The sequence below is a fragment of the Bombus affinis genome, chromosome 9 (genome assembly GCF_024516045.1).
Source record: "Bombus affinis isolate iyBomAffi1 chromosome 9, iyBomAffi1.2, whole genome shotgun sequence".
NCBI classification, from domain to species: domain Eukaryota; kingdom Metazoa; phylum Arthropoda; class Insecta; order Hymenoptera; family Apidae; genus Bombus; species Bombus affinis.
The window spans coordinates 3445783-3468810 of record NC_066352.1 but is presented as its reverse complement, the minus strand read 5'-3'; the positions used below and the strand labels follow the sequence as shown (position 1 = coordinate 3468810).

At 31.3% G+C, this 23028-nt stretch overlaps 1 protein-coding gene and 2 long non-coding RNA genes across 7 annotated transcripts in view; 1 reads left to right on the top strand and 2 right to left on the bottom strand.

The window, feature by feature from the left end:
- LOC126920454 (uncharacterized) overlaps positions 1-23028 on the top strand; it is a 70073-nt gene that overhangs the window by 42002 nt on the left and 5043 nt on the right. For 3 of the 5 annotated variants that reach the window (XM_050730826.1, XM_050730829.1, XM_050730828.1), the window contains 2 exons: positions 12237-12330; positions 20189-20477. In XM_050730826.1, coding sequence (XP_050586783.1) covers positions 12237-12330; positions 20189-20477 — 383 coding nt within the window. Of the gene's footprint in view, positions 1-1912; positions 1940-12236; positions 12331-20188; positions 20478-23028 lie in introns of all 5 variants that reach the window. The other 2 variants (XM_050730825.1, XM_050730827.1) reach the window with 1 other exon arrangement.
- Positions 8827-10637, bottom strand: LOC126920459 (uncharacterized). The gene is made up of 2 exons (XR_007711967.1): positions 9311-10637; positions 8827-9225 (listed from the first exon to the last, which is right to left on the bottom strand). It is a non-coding gene; the product is annotated as an uncharacterized LOC126920459 (long non-coding RNA).
- On the bottom strand, positions 17708-19207 carry LOC126920457 (uncharacterized). The gene is made up of 2 exons (XR_007711965.1): positions 19046-19207; positions 17708-17855 (listed from the first exon to the last, which is right to left on the bottom strand). It is a non-coding gene; the product is annotated as an uncharacterized LOC126920457 (long non-coding RNA).

The following is a 23028-nucleotide window of genomic DNA, read 5'->3' as shown; positions in this document are numbered from 1 at the left end:
GTAAATCCTTCGTAAACAATTTCTAAATTAAATAACAATTCAGACGTGATGATATTATTAACATCTTGCTTGAATGTTAATTTTGTTTCATTTCTTATCTTGTATTTTGGGTTGAAAAATTTCTAACAATAAATAAAATCCCAAGTGTTTATGCTCGATCAAATATCGATAAAACGTATCAAACTTAAATCTGACAATATGAACATGATTCTCAACTCCAAGTTGTGCATCGGTAAATACGTAGCCGCTAAAAACCTCATAAGTTAAATAGTACCTACATATTATACAAAAAACAAGAAGTTCATTTATTTATGATGGAATCACTTCCTTTTATAGAAGTTTTAGAATTATGACGATACATCTAACAAATACAAGACCATTTGAATTTGCTTGCCCAAAATTGGTACATCATGCACGACGATCTACTTTAATTGATATTACTCATGATCGTGGATCATGACTTAATTCAATTGTCATTGGAGGTGTACTTCCTATTATTCAAATGAAAAATCGTGGGTAGTGAACAGAATTAGTTAAGTTTTTATACTCTCCAGTCATACCGCCTGCTAAAGTGATGAGAAAAATAAAATTCTACCGTAACGATGTACAATGTAAGCTTAATATTGCATCGATCAAAGTTCTTTTCTAAAAATAATGATAATTTGTTTGACTTAAGTTCACCTTGGTAAACATATAAATTTCATTCTATCTTAGTTTTACTTCTGATATTTTAAATTTACAACAGTACGATTTTGATGCGCAGATATTTTCTTCGTTCGACAATGTTTAAATGTTTATACTCGTCATTCATAAATCATGTAGAGTTGAACCACTGCTTTCTTATAGGATTTAGGATCATAGGTTACATTTTTAAATAAAAATTTTCAGAAATTGAAGCTTCTGGTGTTACTCATTACGTTGATGGTTAAATGATATGATATACGAATACTTCGGCTACGATACAAGTATAGGTGGTTTAAATTTACGCGCGCGTAGCTGAAAATATTGAAGAGCGTTGGGTAGGTGTCGGTCCTCTTGAAAGTACTTCTTGCGCATTCAAATATAAACTCAGAAGCCAGGTCACGGCTTGAAAATAATCCTGAGCATTTAGGAAGGCAACCCATTGCTTTTAGACCGACAGAGACTTGTGACGCATATAATTCCCCTTACCTCCCTTTCCGACTATGTTCTGATTTCGATGGCACCCTTAGAAATCGTTCTATCGAATCTCAAAGACTTAATGTGCTTAAAATAATCCATTACCGTCGATAAGAACGTAATACATTCGCGTCAATATTTCTTCTGTAAACATGATGCAATTTGATATTATAAGTTTTTCACTTTTTCTGTAGATGGAGGTCTAAAGGACACGTGAATGTCAACTTGTTTTTCTTTTTTTTTTTTAATAAACAGCTTCGATCGACGCGGCTCGTTATTATCTACAAAAAAATGTTACGTCGTTGGTCACAATATCATTAGTTTAAAAGATACTTTAATTTCAAGGTGATAATATTATATAATATGCTTATCTTTATAAAATAACGTACTACAGTTATTTCTTACAAGATATTAGAAAGTAACGAGAGAAAAGATAGTTTACGGATACTTAGAAATTAAATTACTTATCACTGGCGTTTTTTATTGAGAAATGATACGACCAACCATAGAAATGAAAGGAATCTAATGATAAATATAATGAGTAAATGAAGGGATCTAATGGAGGAAAAGAATCTCTACAATAAATAATTGCTACAGAACGTATTTGGCATCTAGGTCTCTTTGACCTTCGTGAACTCTACGTGGTAACACGAATTGTGATATTACTTGCGGTGCGATGGCTACCATGGTTGCATACGCGTCTGTCTCTCTACGCAGGAACTGCTATTAATTTCACTCGTTTTTATTGTTTCAGAGTCCTTGCAATTGTTGTCGCATCTTGGTGAGTGACCTTACATTAATAGGTTATTAAAAGAGTGTCTTTCATTAATCCGACGCAATTATTTCAGAGAAAGAAGTTAGCTCACGTTACAATTACTTTTGCGATTAGCTCATGAATTAGTTTATTTCACGTTTATACGCATCGAAGCTCTTTCATTGGAAAATTCAAATTTGGAAATCCTTCTTTAATTTAATGGTCGTATCTTTTCAATTCCCTTGAATGAATTAAAATTTTCGTAAAATCCTCTGCGAATTCAGGCAACTCGACTAAAGCGGAAGAAGCTTTAAGACTAAGCATTTTGTTGAATTCACCAATTTGGAAAATATTGGTTCGACTGTTGCATAGTGATTCATAATTGACAGAATATGTTAACGTCTTGTTCCTTATTGAATTTACAGCGACAACGTTACAATCAGTGCGTTTAATGTCCCCATTAAGAACTACACACGTGTGTGTCTTTTAATTTTTCAAAACCGTATGAATAAAGTTAGAAATTGTCGCAAAGAATGACGTCGTTATAATGTCGTATCGATCATTGCCGCGTTTACGCAGACACGTAACGTATTTTCACACAGTCTGTTATGAATCGATTTTTAAGCGATATTATTATCAGCGTCCACATCGCGCACCATTGATCCTAACCTTTTCCGGGCTATATTTTCTTAATGTTAACATTAAACGTTAAAGATGATACCGTCTGATATATCGGATGACCAAGGATGCAACCTTTTCTAATTAAATCGAAAAGCGTGCGGAAAATCACAGAGAATCTTTACACAGGGTGTGGCAGCATATATGATAATACACGAAAAGTTATTCTTCGTGCGAAAATACGACGGAAATTTGGAATAAGATTGTTTTCATTTGAAACTACGTTTTCGAGAAAATTAAATTTCAGTTGAAGATAGATTTATTGTGGTAATGAACTCAACTTGTAATGAAAGAAGGTATCAGACAGAAAAGCAAGGATAGTATAAATAAAGAAATTATATCCAAGAGATTGGAAATCCAAATGATGAGTTAACTTGATTCCCCGGTTAACAGTTAAGGAAAAATAAACATATAGCACTAACCGAACTGACAAGAGAGTAAGATCTTTAGAATATGACTCACATGATGTTTCATATTATCTATTTTTCAATGAATGAGATCTATTTATACGGTTCGAAGAGGGAACGTATCTCGAGGGTGTGTTTTCGTGGAATCATAGGATTGGTTGGTAGATCGAGGATGTTTAACCGTTAGAAGATTGAGGTCTAGCTACACTGAACAGCGAATGAGAATCTTACAATACTAAACAATTATTATTTTGTATTTTTATACTAATCTCACTGACCTTGTTATTTTTACATATTTCACAGTACAAGATAAATTTCATTTATATACATATAAATCACGAAAATATTTGAACATTTATGGAAAACTTTTATGTGCATATTATGATTGTTATAGAAAACATTGAAAAATGTTATTGCCATTGTAACGAGACACGACCATCATAATAATAAATCATTAACAATTATAAACGTGTCGATAATTATAAATTAATTTGAAGATATATATAAAAGTCATGACATTTATTAGTGATAAAATTTTTTCGAGTTTTATATAGTACATACGATACATCTATCTAAGTTTTCCATGATAAGTGTTGTAATACTTCCCGAGCCACTGTAAACCGTAAGCAATTTCATTATCACGAATGAACTAACCATCACCTGGAAAATATATTGCACAATTAATTTCTCGATATATTGGTATTTAATATAGTGAATACATTCGTTAGAGCAATGATCTCTATCAAACTCGATAACTGTAATTCTATTTTCGCTTAATCGCTAAACTAAGCGGCACGACGTCTGAAAATAGCTTAAGGCGGTAACTCTCCATGAAGTCGATCAATCGGTTTCTAATTGAAGAAACTTTCCGTGGTATAGCATCGAGATGCCACGAATCTAGCACGTGATATTTACGTGACGTTTGACGTCAATAAGACGGGAAATCTGCGAAATTCGATCTCGTGAAAATTTGAATCATAAATTGGAAATGACGGAAAACGTTTAAAGTTTATGATTTATTACCCTTCGGACTGACATAACACCACAAAAAGCTAACAAACAGATTTTCACAACAATGGTTCGGCCAGATTCTATTGTACTCTCAAACTATATTTTACGAAACATTCTCGGTCAGTCAACGACCTGTATTTTTTGTATATTATAATTCTTCATATTTTCTTCAAACTTAAGAAACAAGTTATGATTAAAAATCACGATTTGGTCCGAAAGTGAACCGAAGAAAGTAGTTCGCAAAGAAAGATAATTACTGCTTACTTTCGAAATATTTCTGCATCTCATATTTAAAAGATTTCTTCAAGGAGAACAAATAATTTTAAAGAATTGCAAAAATACAAATAGGTAATTACATATATATTGTGTAATAATTTCTTTAAAATTTCAGTGAAATGCAAACATCAACGTCAAACGAGTCATTCACCCTAACAAAGAAAATCAATAATAGAAAGTGATCAAGGAAAATATTAGACTTTTGTAATCAAATAATTGAGATAAACATTCGATACTATAAGAAATTGCGAAGTGTTATAAATTGTTTGAAAGAATTCGTAAAAAATGATACAACACAATCCCTTAAATAGCAACTTGTACTGAAAATGTATGTGCGTACTTCACTGTAACGTAATGTAATAACATTTTGCTTCTCAAAATTATTAAACGCTATTTTATGCGAGATGAGTCATCTTACCTAGGATTCCTAATATTTAGAATCTGTTTGGTAATACGTAACTCTAGCTTCTTTTTAATAAATATACGATCTTTGTTTAATTTCCAGCGATATTAAACAGAAGCTGATTACGAAAAGATAAAACATAAGTGAAATTGCGTCTAGTTGTCTCATTGATTTGTCTCCTTCAATGTTTTCTGCGTATGACCTTCCCCCTCTGAGTATGGCACGAGCATAACTTTTTTTTCCTTTTAGTTTCCTAGATAGGCTCGATTAACTTCCTTGTTCGTGGGTTTTGAAAACTCTTTGAAAAATCCAAGGTAGACACGAGAGATAGACAATGGAATAACAGTTTCCTAGTTTGAGTCATACGCTTACGCACAAAGTATTTTCCTAGCACATAATTTTAATACACTCACGAGTTGGAAAAGGTTAATTTAAAGAGAATAAATGAGAGAATATGAAAATATTTCTATTAATATGAAAATTTTTTGAGGGGGTATCCTAGTCTACAAATTTGAAAAAATCGAAAATTTTTTTTCATATTTCCAAAGTTTAGACATTCAAGAATATGTTCTTAAGAGGATTTTTCAAAATTTCAATTATTTTATGAGTTACAGCAATTTTTGTGACGCGACATCTGCTCCGGTCCGACCGGGACAGATGAACAGTAGACGGTAGACGCTGCCTGAGTATCTACGTATGAATATCTTCATAAAATCTTTATTGTATTTTATCTCTTTTTAAAGTATTTTTAATTCTCTAATTCAATTGGGACGATGTTTGGCTTCTGAAACCCAAAATAACAACGAATCGTTAAATTCGTTGATATGGACTTTTGTTCCGAAGCATACCCACGCAGGAACGCAGACAATTCAAATTTCCACTTTCCTCGCAGTGTGTATTTTTAATGAAGGTTTTATACCCATATTAAAAATCATAAGTGTCATAGGAATCACGATTGGCCCAGAAGCTCATGCGTTCGCAGTCAGGCGAGACGAAATTCGCATCGAGCGCTCTGAACTCCGAGCTTCAGAGGCATCAAAGGAAGCCAGGACTGCTCGTCTCCATAAAAGAACTTCGGAGAATGAGCATTTTGAAGTAGAGCAAGGTTTCTTGTATAGAACAGGTATCGCCGATTAAAAATATGTAAATATGCTGTACCATTCTATGAGTAAAATTGCCGGAAACTTGTCTCAAAACTTTAAACGCGTTTTTCTCGAAACTACTTTTTTCGAGTTGACGTGCACGATGTCTCAAGTTCTAATGAACCGATTTATTTGAAATTTGGTGTGAATGTTCTTTATACATTCCTTTATCGCCTTAACCACGCTCAGATCAAAATTTTTAATTTTACTATTTTTAAAAAATTCGTAATTGCCAAAAAACATGCCAAAAAGGGTTGAAGGGTCACATGGCCCAGGTGAAAGGGTCACATGACCAGAAGGGTTGAAATTATGCACGCCAGGACACCCTTTTTTTGGGGCTCCTCACTTTGCCAGCTCATAACTTTGTGAATTTTGGGTTTTTTTCGGTTAATTTTTTTATGTAATCTTAAAATATCAATAAACAAATGATAAAAAGATGGATAGTAAAAATATTTTTTGTTTCGTTTGTACAGAGCTTCAAAAACCGCCCAAAATTCATGTCTCTAGTCTAGAATACCCCCTTAAGCCTTGAATCGGGACTTGAGTTTGTAAAATAAAAATATCTTGAATATTTTTGTATTGCAAAAGTGATTTTAGGAGTACAGTAGAAAATTGATTAAAGATAATGTTTTAATATTAAAACAAAAAAGAAAGCAAAGTTCATGGTATGTAATAAATAATAGAGATAAAAATTTATTTGCCAGAGTAATTTTTATACAAGTAAGAATTGATAATTTTGATGCCTTGTTGTTTTGAATTACAACATATTGTACTTCAATTTGAACAAAACTCTAGATATTAGTATACAGAAGATTTGATACGAAATGGCCCCTATGTTTCTGATCCCTGTGATGTATATTATTATTTTTTTTTTATTATTTATTTCTTTTCATTCATAATTTGTTCAATTTGGACATTTGGAAGAATTATGTATATTATTGACTAAAAATTTTGAATATCTTACTTTTTTTCGGTAAACTTCAGAACCGAATAACTTTTCAATTAAATATCAAATTAATCAAAAAAAAAATTTGAAACGAATTGTTACAAATATCCTGTAATTATGCTTGAAGGAAAGTACAAGTTAAATTTCACAAACATGATTACTCTTCTTGATAATTAAACTTATGTTAACCTTACGTTATCTCGTTCCACTCTTACTTTAGTACAGCAAATAAAGCTATGGATTATCGTAATAGCGTGATATTATATAATAGCTTAACTAAAAATACGTAAAAACACGTGACATTAATACTTAAATTAACATTAAATTCAGACATGTGCAATAATAACATATATTTGAATAAACAATAAGCGAAAATGGCATCAGATACATCGATCGTAACAAATGGAGAAAAATTTTTAATTCAAATTAAGCCAAAGTCGAAAATTAAGAGACTTTTTACTATTATTATAACAATTTATAAATTTATGACTGTGAAGGGGGATAAAACGATTTTATCAAGAGAGATTATATCCATTCTAGAAATAAACTTGTTTGATTAGTAATCAATAGTAACAGAGTAGAAAATGAAAGATAGAAGACGGAGAAATAAAATAATTTCAAGTCCTTAACATCACCAACTTTGCATATACATAATCAAAATGAAAGTTTATCTAATTAATTCCATATACTTTTTCTTAATTTTTAAAATTTAGCTACCCGTGAACATTGTCGAGCGTAAGTTAACACAACTTTTGTTCCTTCCTCTTTTTCTTTTTGACAAATAAATGTCTTTGAATCATTGTAATTTTTCGAACGGTTCCTGGTGTGTACTTTGAATCTTGGCCAATAAGCGTCTTTATGGCGCGAAAGAGTTATACATTTGCGTCAGAAGGTTCCTTCGCGCTGCGGATAAATGGTTCTAAACTGTTCACGTTCAGGCTGGTTGAAATAGCGTTGTTTACATCCAACGATCTGCTGAATACAAAGGGGCATCTGCTCTCGATAATCTTGCTCTTAAATTCGCGTTAGTTGTCAAGCAACGGTACTTACATATGCAAATTGCAATATGTTTCAATATAAATTAGATATCCGTACGTATTTTATCACGTGTTGACAACAAATGTGCGTCTTCATCGTCATAGAACACTTGTCAAGACTCGAATATTGTGTCAAACTGAGACGATCATGGAAATAATAATCACTTCATTGTCTTATTATCTCAATTGTTTCTACATATTGTTAACTCTTTCTAAAGATGATCAGGTAATCAATTGAAAATTGATGAAATGGTCTATACTATATAAGTTTTTCAAAAATGATTCATCATTCAATGTTATAGAATATAAAATAACACATTCTCTTTATAATTTCTCTCGGTATAAGCTCGTTGATTCAATTATTTACTTTAGTTTAACTTAATTCTTATTCATAGTTTAAGGAGAATTTAATATGAAAATTAAAATATATTCATTTATAATGATAGAAAGATTATAGCAAGAAGATAGATAATAAAAAAAGAAAGAATCTGGGATTATAAATAGGCAAATAATCTTTTTTATCTTTATCAGCTTTCTAAAAATTGTTGAAATTTTATATTATGTTCGTGTTAAGTACAAGGACAGAAATGCAAATATAGTTATTTATAGGCTTTCTATCTGCTAACCGCTTAATCCGAGATAAAATGGCCTCATCATTTCAATGAAAATAACCAGTCACTGTAATTACTCGGCCATAAATAAGAATAAACCAAACTTCCAGATGTAAATTAGTACACGCAGACAGACGTTATATATCGAACTGATTAAATCACAATAAAAATAGGATATAAATACACAGTAAACCTCTTCTTTAGAGAATACAATTTACGCTTGTTGTTACGATTATAGCATTAGAAATTTATGCGTTGAAAGATGTAAAAATAGAATTTTCTTTCTACAACCATATGTATAAAAAGAAATGTTGTTCTTTAATATTGGATTGTTGAGAAGTTTATAGCAAAGGTTAAAGAAAATTTGAAGACGAAACATTCTATTTATAATAAATATACGCAATTTGTTTCCATGAAGATTCAAAAGCTTTAATCGAAAAGTCCTTCGCATTTTTAAATGATAAATTCCTTCAAATAATTTTACAAAACTATTTACTAGACAGTGTCTATTAATATAAAAATATTTTGATCAAAAAATAAAATGAACGATGTACTATACTTTTTCGTCTAATCAATTTCATATGTTCTTAATTACTGAGTTTAATAGATGATCAATGGCGAAGGTTTAGAGAAATATAGATTATCCGATCATAACGAATAATCTTTCAAATCCATCAAATACTGGTCCGACGTGTTAAGTAAATACACAATAAAAGTTAATACCGACAGCTACAAAGATTGCCATATTTCTGTGACCAACCCAATATCATCGGTAGCAGGACAGAGCTACTTCTCCTATTAACTGAAAAGAAAGCTCCCATTCGAATGATCTTACTTTGTTTTGAATGCTTTAATACGTGCTAAATGTTATCATAATCCTTGCTTACCCTTATCACTCTAAGAAGTGAAAGATAGGAAGATCAATAACATTTAATAGCTATTAGAAATAAGAGATACGGAATGGAATTACTGTTAAATCGTACTAAATGGTGAAATACACTTTCCGATACGTTGTATTAAATGTCGATCGAAAATATTTGCATTGATCCATCACTAATTCGTCACTGTCAGATTTCCGCGCATTTCTCTAGATTAATTTATTCTCTCTCAAAAAAAAGCCTTCTTTATGGATTATTGTTTGCCAGAGGACGTTTGTCTTTTCACTAAAACATATATACAGCGATATATTATGATGACATTAATCGCATATAAATAGTTATGAATTACTACATTGTTTGCGACGATCTGAGGGTTATATATTGAATACACTCATTAATTAGTATCAAAGTATTTAAGTCTACCGTAACTTACCACCTAGTTTACCATAAGAAAAATAAATTAACTTACACTAGTTCGTATCAAAATTCGTTTTCAGAAGGCAGAGTTTAGCGAATGGGTTTCTAAAGTTGACATTTTTCTATCATCTATATTTTTCTTAAAAGAAAATATTAAAGAACTATTAAAAGAATTACTTATGAACATGGGAAAATAAAGTGCTTGCAGAATGCAGCGCGTCAAGCTATAAAAAAATTCTTCCTCATCTGGGAAGGTTAACCATTTTTATAACTCCTGTGGTTGAGTTGTGTCGATCGATAAATCCGTTGACATTAAACTATAATGTAGACATTTTATACCGTTACTGTATACTTTATCATTTTTTTGTATTTGTTTAGACTATCTAAAGAATGTATTAAATATACCAATATAGTAAAAAAATGTTCTATGCACATAAAATAAACATGTGTGATATAAAAGTTATTAATAGCTTCCATAAATTACTATAAAAATTATAAGAAACGTATCGTTATCTATTACAAATATTTATGAATAGACTCGTGTCTGCAAAACGTCTACGATTTTAATTGTTTTTCCTGTTTATAAACAATGACACGCTTTACTTAGTATCAATTCTACTGTTCCTCACTAGTCGATTGAATCATCAGAATATATTTGTAGTAGCACGGTACAGTAATCATGAATACACAGACGGTAGTGTTTGCCTTAGATGTAGCTGACAGTAATGCCATACTTGCAACTGGCAATATAGGTAACGTATGCTGAAGATAATGAAACCCTTTTCCAATCAAAAGACTGAATTAGGAACATATTTGTAAAATAAATTCATGATATTACTATATATTACTATATATAAATAATTATACAGCACAAGTACCCTAATCTTATGATAGTCCTAAGCCTATATCATAGATATAGAAACTTCGACTTAACCAATCCATCTTCTCGCCTCGACTTAACCAATCGACTTTCTCGCCTCTGATGAAAACAATACCTCGAATTACTACACGGTTTGAGGCAGGTAAAATTTTGTACCGGAGAAGACAGATAGGTAATTTGTCGGTCGACCTTCAACAAGAGGGAAGAACTTTTCCCAACCTATGTGTGCACTCCATCTACGCATGCTACCACCCTTGTTAGTGAATGCTAGAAAGGAAAATTACCTGTAACATCAATTAGGAAGCCCTGATACAAAGCAGAAACTCGAGGTTGAGACACTAAGAGACATACTTGTTGCCATGTGCCTAACTACGTATCTAAATACTTTTTTTTTTATTTACTTTTTATTTTACTATCAATTCTCGCATTGAGAATTATAAGTAATTTTCTCTGGCGTGGCGCAGTGACATGGCTAATTATGTATAATAAGTTAATACTTATTATATATAAGTATAATTTATAAATAATTATTATAGATAAATAAATATTACTTCATTTTAATATCTCGTTAAATCTTGTGCTTTGGTGTTTTTTTTAGCCTGCGGATCTGGTCCGACGTGTTAAGTAATTTAGTAATTAGGGAGTTTCGATATTTGATGACTCTTTTGCTATATCTATTACTATATTTTGATGTTTCTTCTTTGATTTTGGGTATTTTGAGGTCGCGATGTATTGCTTCGTTATGGACCTAAATACTTGCCGAGTAGAAATGGTGCTAGCAGACCTAGCTATTTTCATTGCTAGCTATTTAAAAATGTTGTATCATAAGAATCTTTATCAATAACAACGTAACGATGGAAAAGTCTGCGACTTAGTTCCTAATTAGTTGCAAGCTAATCCTCTACTCGAAGATATAATAAATACTCTTACTAGAGGTTAAGGATCAATTTAGCTAGATAACAGATTTTCAAAAACTCTGAATTCAATGTACGCTTAACAAGATTTTTTTTTTACAAATCCTTAGTATATTTGAGAATATAACTCTATCAAAAACACGAGTCATCTATAAATACCGAGATCTTTAGATTAAGATCTTAAGATTATAAGTATATAATTCCAGTTTTCATTAACCATGTATCTATATACATCAAGTAAAGTTACAATAACTAAGTTTAATGTTTATGAATAAACGACGTCATTACTTAAAACGTCATAAAAATCTAACGTCATATAAATTTGACGTCATATACAACTATAACGTTATAATATGTGTATTGATTTATAATATCGAGACAGCTTTCGAAGGTAACATCCAGGGATGAATGAACATCGCAGGTCATTCTGACGAACGATGCAATGCTGTCATAAAAGTATATTTTTATTTCAGGGTACTTGCAACCCTTGTAGTATATAAGAAATGAAATGAGATTATGCGAAATAATGAAATACTATGGAAATGAGAAGTTAAATAGAATACGAAGGAATCTGTTTTTAGCTTTCAACAATAATAAAGATAAATGCATTTGTTAATAAAAAAAGCAGTTACACTCACTAAATTATCATTCTATCCATTGCATTCATACGATTAGACATTTCGGACGTACTAATAATAAAATATAATTATTTTTATTTATGCAGATCCTCCTGTCGACAGCGTGTACATGATATGTGGCGTATTGATCGCTTTGCTATTAGTCGGCGTCATCATCGTTCTCCTTGCTGTAACGATCAGGTAATAAAACATATACTAATTTTTTACAGAACATTTAACATCTTAGAATACGACAACGTAAATATCTTGCATTTTCCAAAACATTTTCTAAATTTCTTAGAGTTTATTAATACATATGATATGTCACAATAATATACGTATATTGTAAATGATTACTAAACGGTATTTGTATATCTTGTAGTATGTTATGTATAAAAAAAGACAAATCTTTTACATCTAGTAATTTAGTCTTCGATACAAAAATAAAATATATATAACAGTTACGTATATTGGTACAACGGCCTCGAGAGCTTCTTTGGAAAACACACAATATGAAAAATGGATGAGAAGGATAACAAACGTTATAATAAATCAGTGGAGCGAAATTGTAAACTATAAAAAATGCCAACAGAGGAAGAAGGAAAATAGAGAATGCATAAAATATTAAAAATAGAAAGTACACAAGTGGATATAGTTCAACAGTCCTTTCAAGCATTAATCGCGTGTTATTGAACATGCATCAACAAATAGCGTGTATTCATCAACTAAAACTCTATCCAATTAAGGTCATCTCTCTGTTTCTCTTTCTCGCACGTTCGCCACCAAGTAACGATATACTTACGTAGTTCGTATTGCTGTCGAATGCAAACATGTGTATAACTACGTTGTAGTGTCGGCGTAAATTTATCAAGAAGAAAGCAACGTCGTATATGATGCATATATCGCGATACGTGTACAAAACTTAATTAAATAACGTGATTAAAACTCGTTAAACGTTAATGACCAAGGAAATGAATGTATTATCGTGCAAGGTGATCCACCTTAGAAATTAAATGTATAAATGTTTTTTTTTTTATTTGAAGTTAAAAGAAAATGAAGTCGGTTGCTAATCATAAGTACAATTTCTTTCTATAAGGCAATTCGTTTGTAATAGCTTCCTGGAATATGGGATTTCAGTCGAAAACGTTTTAATAAATTCGAACGAAGATATTAAAGCGATGCTTGTCATATCAATACTCAATTCGTGCATTTTTCAGTAACACTATCTAGAGTTAGACTTTGACTTCAAAAGTAAAACTAAGCAAAACAATGCTAATTATTCAATGAAATTTCTGATAACGTATGAATAGCCTGTATTTTATATTTCGTAGCATGAATCAGGGTTTTCATTTGAAAATCTGACTCACACAATTCAACATTATTACAAATGGTTTCGGAACGAGCGAATTATCGTGACTTAACGTACTTCGCGTATAATTAATTAGTTATTTAGATCGGAATATCTTGTGCGCTATTAATAATGCGAAGTAATGTGTGCGGGTAAAGTGAGTTTACAATACAATTGCAACAAAATGTTAAACATTATCCAATTTTTATAAGAATGCATAACTAGCTCATTAGCAATCAAACTCTATCATATTTTTCAAATAATCGAAATGACAGTTAATATGTTATTAACTATCCTTATAACATGAAATAATTGCGCACTAGACGTACCAGATGCCGTAATAATACGATCGTTCGTCGCGTGCTTTAACAGGAATCGGAAATTTGTGAATCACGTGCAGACTCGCGTGGATGAAATGTGGAAATCTGATAATCTGTAAGAGAATTTCGCTTTAAATCCCAATAAAGGATTTTATCTTGGATTTATCCGACTGTAAGTTTTCCTGTCCAACAGCATTGTGATCGAGATTAGACGGAAAGGTTTCTCCATGTATCCAGACTGCAGTCGATAAAAATATTTTTCTTCGTATTTTCGCTAGTTTCACTTGAACAAATTCAATCTCGAGATTAGAATCCAGGAACTTCATTGCGATACGCTTTCGTTGAAAATTTTCTCTGTGCCTGTGATAGTGAAGCAACTTTTATTATCTCTCTCTTTATCTGGATAACAATGATGTGTGTAGCTTATGTAAAGATGTTCGTCTGTTTTATTGTTGATAGTATAAAGTGTTCCTGTTCCTATATGTTGTCCCGTAATTAAGTAAATGAAATTTTTATCGGAATTTGTCATCCTTATAAACAGTATGTGTGTACATACTATATACTGACAAATGCCATAAGATGTACGAAAAGTAATTTCCGGTTAGATAAACGCGAACAAATTGGAAATGATCAAAGATGTTACATTCAATATCACAGAGAGTTTGAGCGAAACATTCATCACAATGTTCAATTTTCATAGATTGAAAATTAATCCTATTGCAAAAATCAATTTACCATTTTCTTTACCATATTTTTTAGTATTTCTAATTTTTAGTATTTCTAATCTTTCATATTAAAATTATCGTACCACTTACATTAATTGTTTATTTTTAACTACAGCTTTTATACAGTAAACTTTATAAATAAAGTTAATAATAGGTGTTTACTATTTTACGTGTTTGTATACTTACGTATGAATATGAGAAACAACTCGCGATACAATGACTAAAGAAATGTCAAGTCCGCACAGTAATACCACTAATGAAAAGAGTTTATCATTATCGACGTCAGTAACATTTAAAAACAAACTAACTGTTCTATATAAACAAGGGCAAAATAAACATGTTTTGTAACTTTTATGACATGCGCAGTAGGATCTGTTCACTGATTTTAACCGATTGACTCATTTTACAGTTTCTCACGATTATTAGGTCTTCTATGAAACAATGTTACGTATATCCGTTAATTAACATAAAATACGCACGTTAGAAATTATCATTCGTTAAATATTTCTTAAATTCATTTAAATATTCAATGAATTTGCACATAGAGGATATGGTATAATTAGCGGGTGTTTTGTAACATGAAAAAATACATCTTTAAAGAATTTTAATGTTAATTTTGATGTTTGCTAACAAATTGCATTTAACCGTTTCCATTGATGAATTCCAGTGTGTATTATTCCTCCAGAGAATTTTTCCAAGTTAATTAAATTAGATACTTAAAATATATAATTTGTCTTATTATATTAAGCTAATCTCATTATTGCCCATTGACACAATTAGCACAGTTTCACGAAGAACGTGTAAGAGAGTTTTGTTTTATCTTTCACCCATTATCAAAGTGAAAACTTTGTTTCATCATGTGAATATAATAATTCGAATTATATTCGTATCGAATTGCAGCGAAACTTTATTTTCAAAATATAAATCTGCTATGAATTTTCTTTCCTATTATTTTGCTTATTATTTTGCTAGTTTTCAGTTTGAAGTTTATCTAAGGCATCGCGAAAATAGGTCTAAATTTGAATTAGGAGCATAACTTTCGCGAGTGCAGTAAAAGCGCACTTTTATTGAATAGAAATGAAACTCAATATATGTATCAAATCAGTCTTCCAGTGGAAAGTGTGTATATTATTTAAGACAGAACGTGTTTGTCCAATAAAAACAAAATAAAAAATGGAATTAGCTACCTGCTAAGTGTCATACGCATTGTCCACTTTTCATATTTGTTTTTATTCATACTTAATATCATATAACATATGAAGCTTTCAACATTTGAAATTTTCTAAATACACATTGATATTGTATAATTTGTTGAAATTTCAAAGAAACATATAAATTTTATTTATCAATCTCTTATTTATAAATAGAAATCAAGCTATAAAGTCCAAAATTTACTTAAAACGCTTATATCAGAATTTATATATCAGATTTCTATGTTGAGTGTTTTACTCAGAAAAATTCGTATTTTATTTTCTATATAAAATATTATTCATTACAGGAACACGTGTAATTCGCATATTTATATAATGATTTAATGATGAACAGCACGTGAATTTCCAATTATAAGGTACTACAAAGATATGCTACAATATCAATCATCTTGTTCATTAGAACAGCGATACTGAATGATAATGATAGGATGAGTCAAGTTTTATCATGACGACAGGAAAGATTGGACTACATGTACAAATGATAACAGACCGACATAAAAAGAAAAAGAAATTCAACATTTACAAATATGTAATTGTTACATATCCGTTTATATAGATGACTAATTGAATATCGATTTCATAAAACTGTACAAACTATACACTTAACTTTTAATTACATTGGTATAGAATAACGTACATATACACGTAATGTATGTAGTAACATTTATTTTACAAACATATATTTATTACTAGACTGCGGATGTTTATGCATTTATGAGATATTTAAATATGCAAAAATGTAAAGATATAGGAATTATTCAAAGTGAAGTATTTGTGATAATTAGTCTGCGAATATTTGTGCAAATCCACATTTTTATGAACGCAACTAAAGGAATGAAACGTAAGCAGAGATTTGTTTCACTTTCACTGATACGTTCATTCCATACATTTTTGCATCTTGAAATTCCACATGAATGCATAAAAATTCACGGTCTAGTTACTATTTGGATATTCGGATGATGAAGCAAATCTCTATTTGACTTCCACTTCTTTGATTTTGTTCACGGAAATATGAGTTTGAATAAAAATTCGTAGTCTATTTATTATTATAATATAATTATTATGTATAATACATACAGTATTCTATCAAGATATGTATCTTAATTCTATTTTAAAGAGGTAATCTTATGATATGCACCTGTTTTCTGACTTTTAAAGCTATTTTTTAATATGGCGACGAATAAGGTGGTCACAACGACCATGAACCGGATTAGGTAAATGTAAATACACTTATTATCGATTCAGTTAGTTTTGTAATGTAATCGCAAGTAACAATCTATGTACACGCCCAGAAGACAAGAATAGATACTAATTAAATAGAGCACGCGAATACACCCATCAAACTACCCCTGCTCTGTCTAGACACGCGTCTACTTAAGTAGTGTCAGGTTAAATTTCAACATTAGCCAAACAGACCACATTAATGGCCTAAAATGTATAAGCGAACCATTCGTGCGGATTGCTAAAGAATTGTTTGCCGTTCCTTAACGAGGAACATATTCGTCAGAAGGATCAAAAGATAAAATCAAGACATACAAGATATGGTCAATATTTCTCCGTAACAATAAAAATATCACATACGAGCTTTTTTTAGAACAATTCTTGGAATGAACAACAATATAGATGTCTATTATGTGTGTTCATCAACCTGTTGACAAGAACATACGAGTTAACTCGATAATTCCCCATTCTTTATATACAGTTTCGTTTTCTTGCAAATAGATTATATCACATTTATTTTATTTCTACTATTAATTTGTAATTTCATAGTAACAAAAAGTTTTTTTGGAATATGAACCGTTTAACAAATTAATTATTTATAAAATATAATTGGAACTTGTATATCTTTCGTTAATAGTTAGTATCATTTGATAGAACAAGTATTTAGAAAAAAAAATTCTTTCTAAGGACAACATATTTTCATATTTAATCTAAAATTATTACTAATCCAGGGATTTAAAAAATTGTAAAGCATTTTTCACTGTAATTTATATTACGATAGCATATTTTCACAGTAGTATGAAAAATATAAGAATAAAGTAAAAAATTTAAAAATTTGTATCCAATAGGTTATCTTACTTTTCACGTGAAATTGCTTCCGGATTTACAGTTGGGATTAACACTGGAAACAGTATTTAAAATAGGTATTATTAATATGGATTTTCCCACTTTATTTTAATTACATGGAATCAATATACCAGATTAGTGGGTCGAGATATATGAACTCCTACTCAGATTCATAAACATTTGTTCAACGACTTCGATTGACAAAACACAAAAATGTATGCAACATTTATGGTAATATGGATCTTTATAATTATCATTAATTTTATATTACTTGATATAATAATTCAGCATAAACGGTAGGATAATAGTAAAACGATTGAGAATTTATTATCAAAAGATATAAATCGTTCATTTTAAAGAGGAAAATCCAAATTTTGGTACCTTTCATTATACAAGGTGATTTATCCGATAGATTTGAATTATTTATAGGCTATATATCGTACAATGTTACACAAGACAAAACAAAACAAAATTTATGTGATTTCAAGGAGGACACGTGCTTTTCTCTATACCGTATTGTGTGAGCGAATGTGTTGCCAAGATCAACTTAAATGAAACGCTATATTTTTTCAGAAAATCAAAAGAGCATTATCTAATAAAAATATATTAAGATACAATAGATCTGAAGCATATATTTAAGCAAACAATTAGTTAACATAAAAATGATACTAAAAATCATCATTTTCATCAAATTAACTACGAATGTATTTTGTAACCTCTCGAACCGCATTAAAAACGCGTATTTAGCATTTACAAATCATGTGTAATTTATCTTATATAACTAGAAAAGTTTACAACATTATCTAAAATAAAATTTTCATCGCAAAAATCTCAATAAAAATTTGTTGTTAACATGATATACTGTCAAAATATTGAATACGAACAAAACAAAAACAATCATTGCATCGTATATCATTTTATCATTTTTAACATGCAAATATTATTGTATATGTTGCTTACATATTGAACAATTTAGAATTAATTAAAAGTTGATAAGTTATCTTGTATATTCAAAAGAAAATGAATAATTGAAATTTTACTAATAGAAATGGATCTAAATATAATTAAATGAAATATAAATATAGAAGTAAACATATTGAAGATCTATCAATAACAATTAAGAATATATTACTTATAATAATAAAAACTTCGACTTTCCGGATTCGTTCCTCACGATAATCGACACAAGTACAAAATGTGGTTCCAGTAAAGTGTTGAAAACGTTATGCAATATTTCCTACTTACTATATATAAAAAGAATCGTTAGAATCACATTTCGATTACGTTATTCCCCTTGTTCCACGGTTATGTTTAAAAACGTATACACATGGTACACGTCTGGCCTTTCCAACAACTAACCGGGGCCGCAATGACGACAATGAAATGCTCTCGAGTGAACGAGCGAGCGTGTACCGTTCGAATTTCACACAGTAAGTGATCCGATTGGCTGACGCTCAGGGCAACCTCCAATCGCAGCCCAGCGTCTACGTGACGTCACGAGACGGTATTATATACCGTCGTACACGCATCGTTCCGATCAGATCTCGGTTGGCTTTTGAAATGAGCGAAACGAGGTAATTTTCGGAGAGTTCTGGCAGCTCGCGCGCCCTTCGGCTGTGAGAGAAGCCGGGTGGTGGTTTTTCCCTTAGTTGAAACAAGTAGAAGAAAGCTAAATTACTCGTACAAGTCATCATTCGAATCCTAGCAACGCAGTTCAACGTCAAGAATTCTTTCATAAACTAGTCATCGAACGCGTCGCCGTTGTTAGTCGAGTGAACGTACGAGAACGAACAGCTGAATTATACAAAGTGTTTCGTCGATAGCATGAGTTAAAAGGTGGGCCGGAATAGGTCGCGCAAAACGTCGAATTAATATCCGTACAATTGGGTGCTCTGTAATCGAATTGAGGAGTTAAACAGGACTTTCTAAGTCAAAACTTCACTCTCGTGTGATACATTTGCTTGTAACTGACGAAGGCTTTGCGACGCAATGCTGGAATAGAAGTTTAAAAAGGAAGAGAAAGAAAAATAGAAGACGTGAGAAGTAAGAACTAGATAAAAAGTACTACAAGAGAAAGAGAGAGAGAAACAATAGACTGATAAAAGGCAAATTGCCATAAAGAAAAAATCGTTATATTTATTTCGCGTAGAATACAAACGCGTTCTGGTCGTTTGGTCTCTGCGTTTGGTTTATATTTTTCTTTGGAAGCCGGCACAAGCGTTCTCGATATACCATTCGAGAACCGCGGCACATAAACAGCTTCAAAATTAATTCCGAAAGTTCGAAATCCATTAAAGCGAAGCTCTCGAAGCTGTACCTGAGACTGAAACAGAAAAGAAAAATGGTCGGGAGCAATGGGACTATGATTGCCATTCGGCTTGTCCGTAGCAAATTGCGGAAACGGGAGGATCATTCGAATGCGGTACATCCGGAAGCGACTGTAGTTCAAACAGCAACATCGCCAGTCTCAACGATCGTCGAACCGTCTTATCCTGGTGAAGGTTGTTGCACGCAGACGTCAGTCACTACCACATCGACGGATCTGGGAAACAGCACAGCTGTTGAACAGGATAACGTCTATGCTACGGTCAATCCGGCAGATCAATTCGTCTGGCAGTTTCCGCCTCCTTATCCACCGCCTCATACACCGACGCAGTATACGTTGTACAACGACCAGGTTAGTACTATGTATAAACCCTGTTTTTTACTTTCTTATTTCCTCCCCCCCTTTTTTTTGTTATTTCTCATCATGTGGTTCTTTTTTTCTTTTCTTTCCTTCCTTGGAACTTGTAATCTTGAACGAAACGAAGACTACGCGTTTCTCCCTTCTAACTTCGCCCATATTCTCTGTATACTTACATTGGCTGCGCTAACCAGTAGAGCCAGTATTACCAGATTTTACTGGTTTATTCTCTGACTACCAGGATTACTCGTATAATACTTAAGTTAATAGAACGATCCTTCTTTTTATGGAATTAGTTGCTACGTGTGAAAACTTGTTTGTATCTTGATCTTTTAGCGGGTAAAATTAAATGAAGAATATTGTGATACAGGATGTCATTAAGTAATGTAATTAAGGAGTAAGGTATTGGTGGGAAGTACATTGGTTTCGAAGGATAATAAAAAGTGGTTTAAACTATGTATATCGTAGTTGCTATGCCTATACTTGTGTATTCTAGAACTGATCGATCTTGTGTATATATACATACATACATACATACATATTACTACTCTTCGTTTGCTTATATACGATAGTATTAAAAACATTTCATTTGCTGGAGATCAATTTTATTTACTGGATATCAATATTATGAATCGAAAATTACATTGAAAAACGAGATAGAGGATAAAAGATTTGAAAAAAAATAACGAAAATTCGAGCATATTTTAATAAAAGTAAAAGGTATCAAATGTACTACTATAATATTTGTTACTCGTTGCTTGCTTACCAATGTTTACTTTATCAAAAGGGTCTATATTATACTTATTGAGATTATAGATTACTTTTGTGAAAATCTTATTGCAATTTTTGTTATCGTTTACATTTACGAAACCTTCAATTCAAACAACTTTCTTAGAAACTTGTATCTGGTCAACTTGATGAACTGGATCTTGGACCTTGAATGAATCCATATTATTTTTATAACGAACTTCATATAAAATAATATCGTCAAATCATCAAATATTAACGTAATTCAATAACCAATATTTTAAAAAAAACTTCTTATGTACTAAATTGTGACTACATCTATGCTTCGTTATAAATACAAATGAGACGACGATTACAATATATATATATATCTTAACAACAAGACTTTAAATTATTACAATTTATTACAATTTTATTTATCTTTAGTCTATATTACATAAAATATTGCCAATCGTATTGTAGTTTCAAGTATATTAATAATTTCGCGGTAGATTCTCGCTAAAATTTACATCCATAAAATTATGAAAGCTTGTGCAATATGTTATTTATAGTAGATATAATGCATCAGCTATACATAATATATTATAACTGAAAAAGACATATCTGGTAACACTCCAGGATATACTTGGTAATGGCAAGACCTTTGAAAATTGTAAGTAGTTATTAATAATAGTCGATGGCGCTATCGATTGTCCAAGGACGAGGCATACGAGTAGACGGCCTGGCAAACGAGTTGTAAGGTCGAGGCTCAGTCCGAGGCTTGCCGCCAGAAAAATCCCAAACAATCGGCAACGTTGCCACTTTTGCTCTGCTTTGTTGCCGTTATGACACGTATGTTTCAGTTTCATGCTCCACTTACCAGTAAATCTCTACTGCTTTCTCATATATATATGTACATATCTTTTCTAGTTTTTGAACTATTTCTATCACCCCTATACTATTACGTGTCTCGTACAAGAATAACCACAGTATTTCTATATTAAGCACCAAGTCTCGTTCGAATTTCAATTCTAGAATCGAACACTATACATATCGCAGATATACAGTGACTCGCGAAAGTGGTCGAAAGTCAAACACTTACCAGGGAAAATTTTTGGCATTTTGAAATTCCATTAACGCTGCAATGATATTACACTGGTAACATCTGAAACAAATCTGAAAATGTATATGAAAATTACGGGGCCATTTATTGCAAATATACATTTAGTGAAAAGTTTATATACAGCATGAATAGTGATCTCAAACGTGTATTTAGCGTCAAAGATGGCGTCACTAAATATCATAACTTACTAACCGTGATGAAAGATTGACTGTTCGAATATTTTGGTTATCTTTATGAAAAATGTGTTTGCATAAAATATTTGAAATATCTTGTGGTTTATGTATACATTTTCAGATCTTACCAATATAAGTTTCAAATCGTACCAATATAATCACGATAATTGTGATTCCATGAATCACTGCGTATAAGTTTCTTCAAATTAGAAATCTTAAATTACTCCCATTATGGAATTACCTTAATCTAATCGCTCATTATCTAAACGATCAAAATGACATAAGTTTTCATGCTTGTGATATAAGATACTTACGTATGACGTACATAATTTCTTATGTACGATTAAAAACGTACACGAAGCAAGCCTGTCCTTTGTAGAAAAAAGATAAGATTGAACATTTTCAAGTTTCATACTCTGTCGTGCAATTAGAATTCTGTGAGGCACGCTTAGCCATTCGCTGAATTTCACGAGTCTCGATACGAATCTTCATCGCATTTTAGAAAGCATCAAGTCGACCTCGG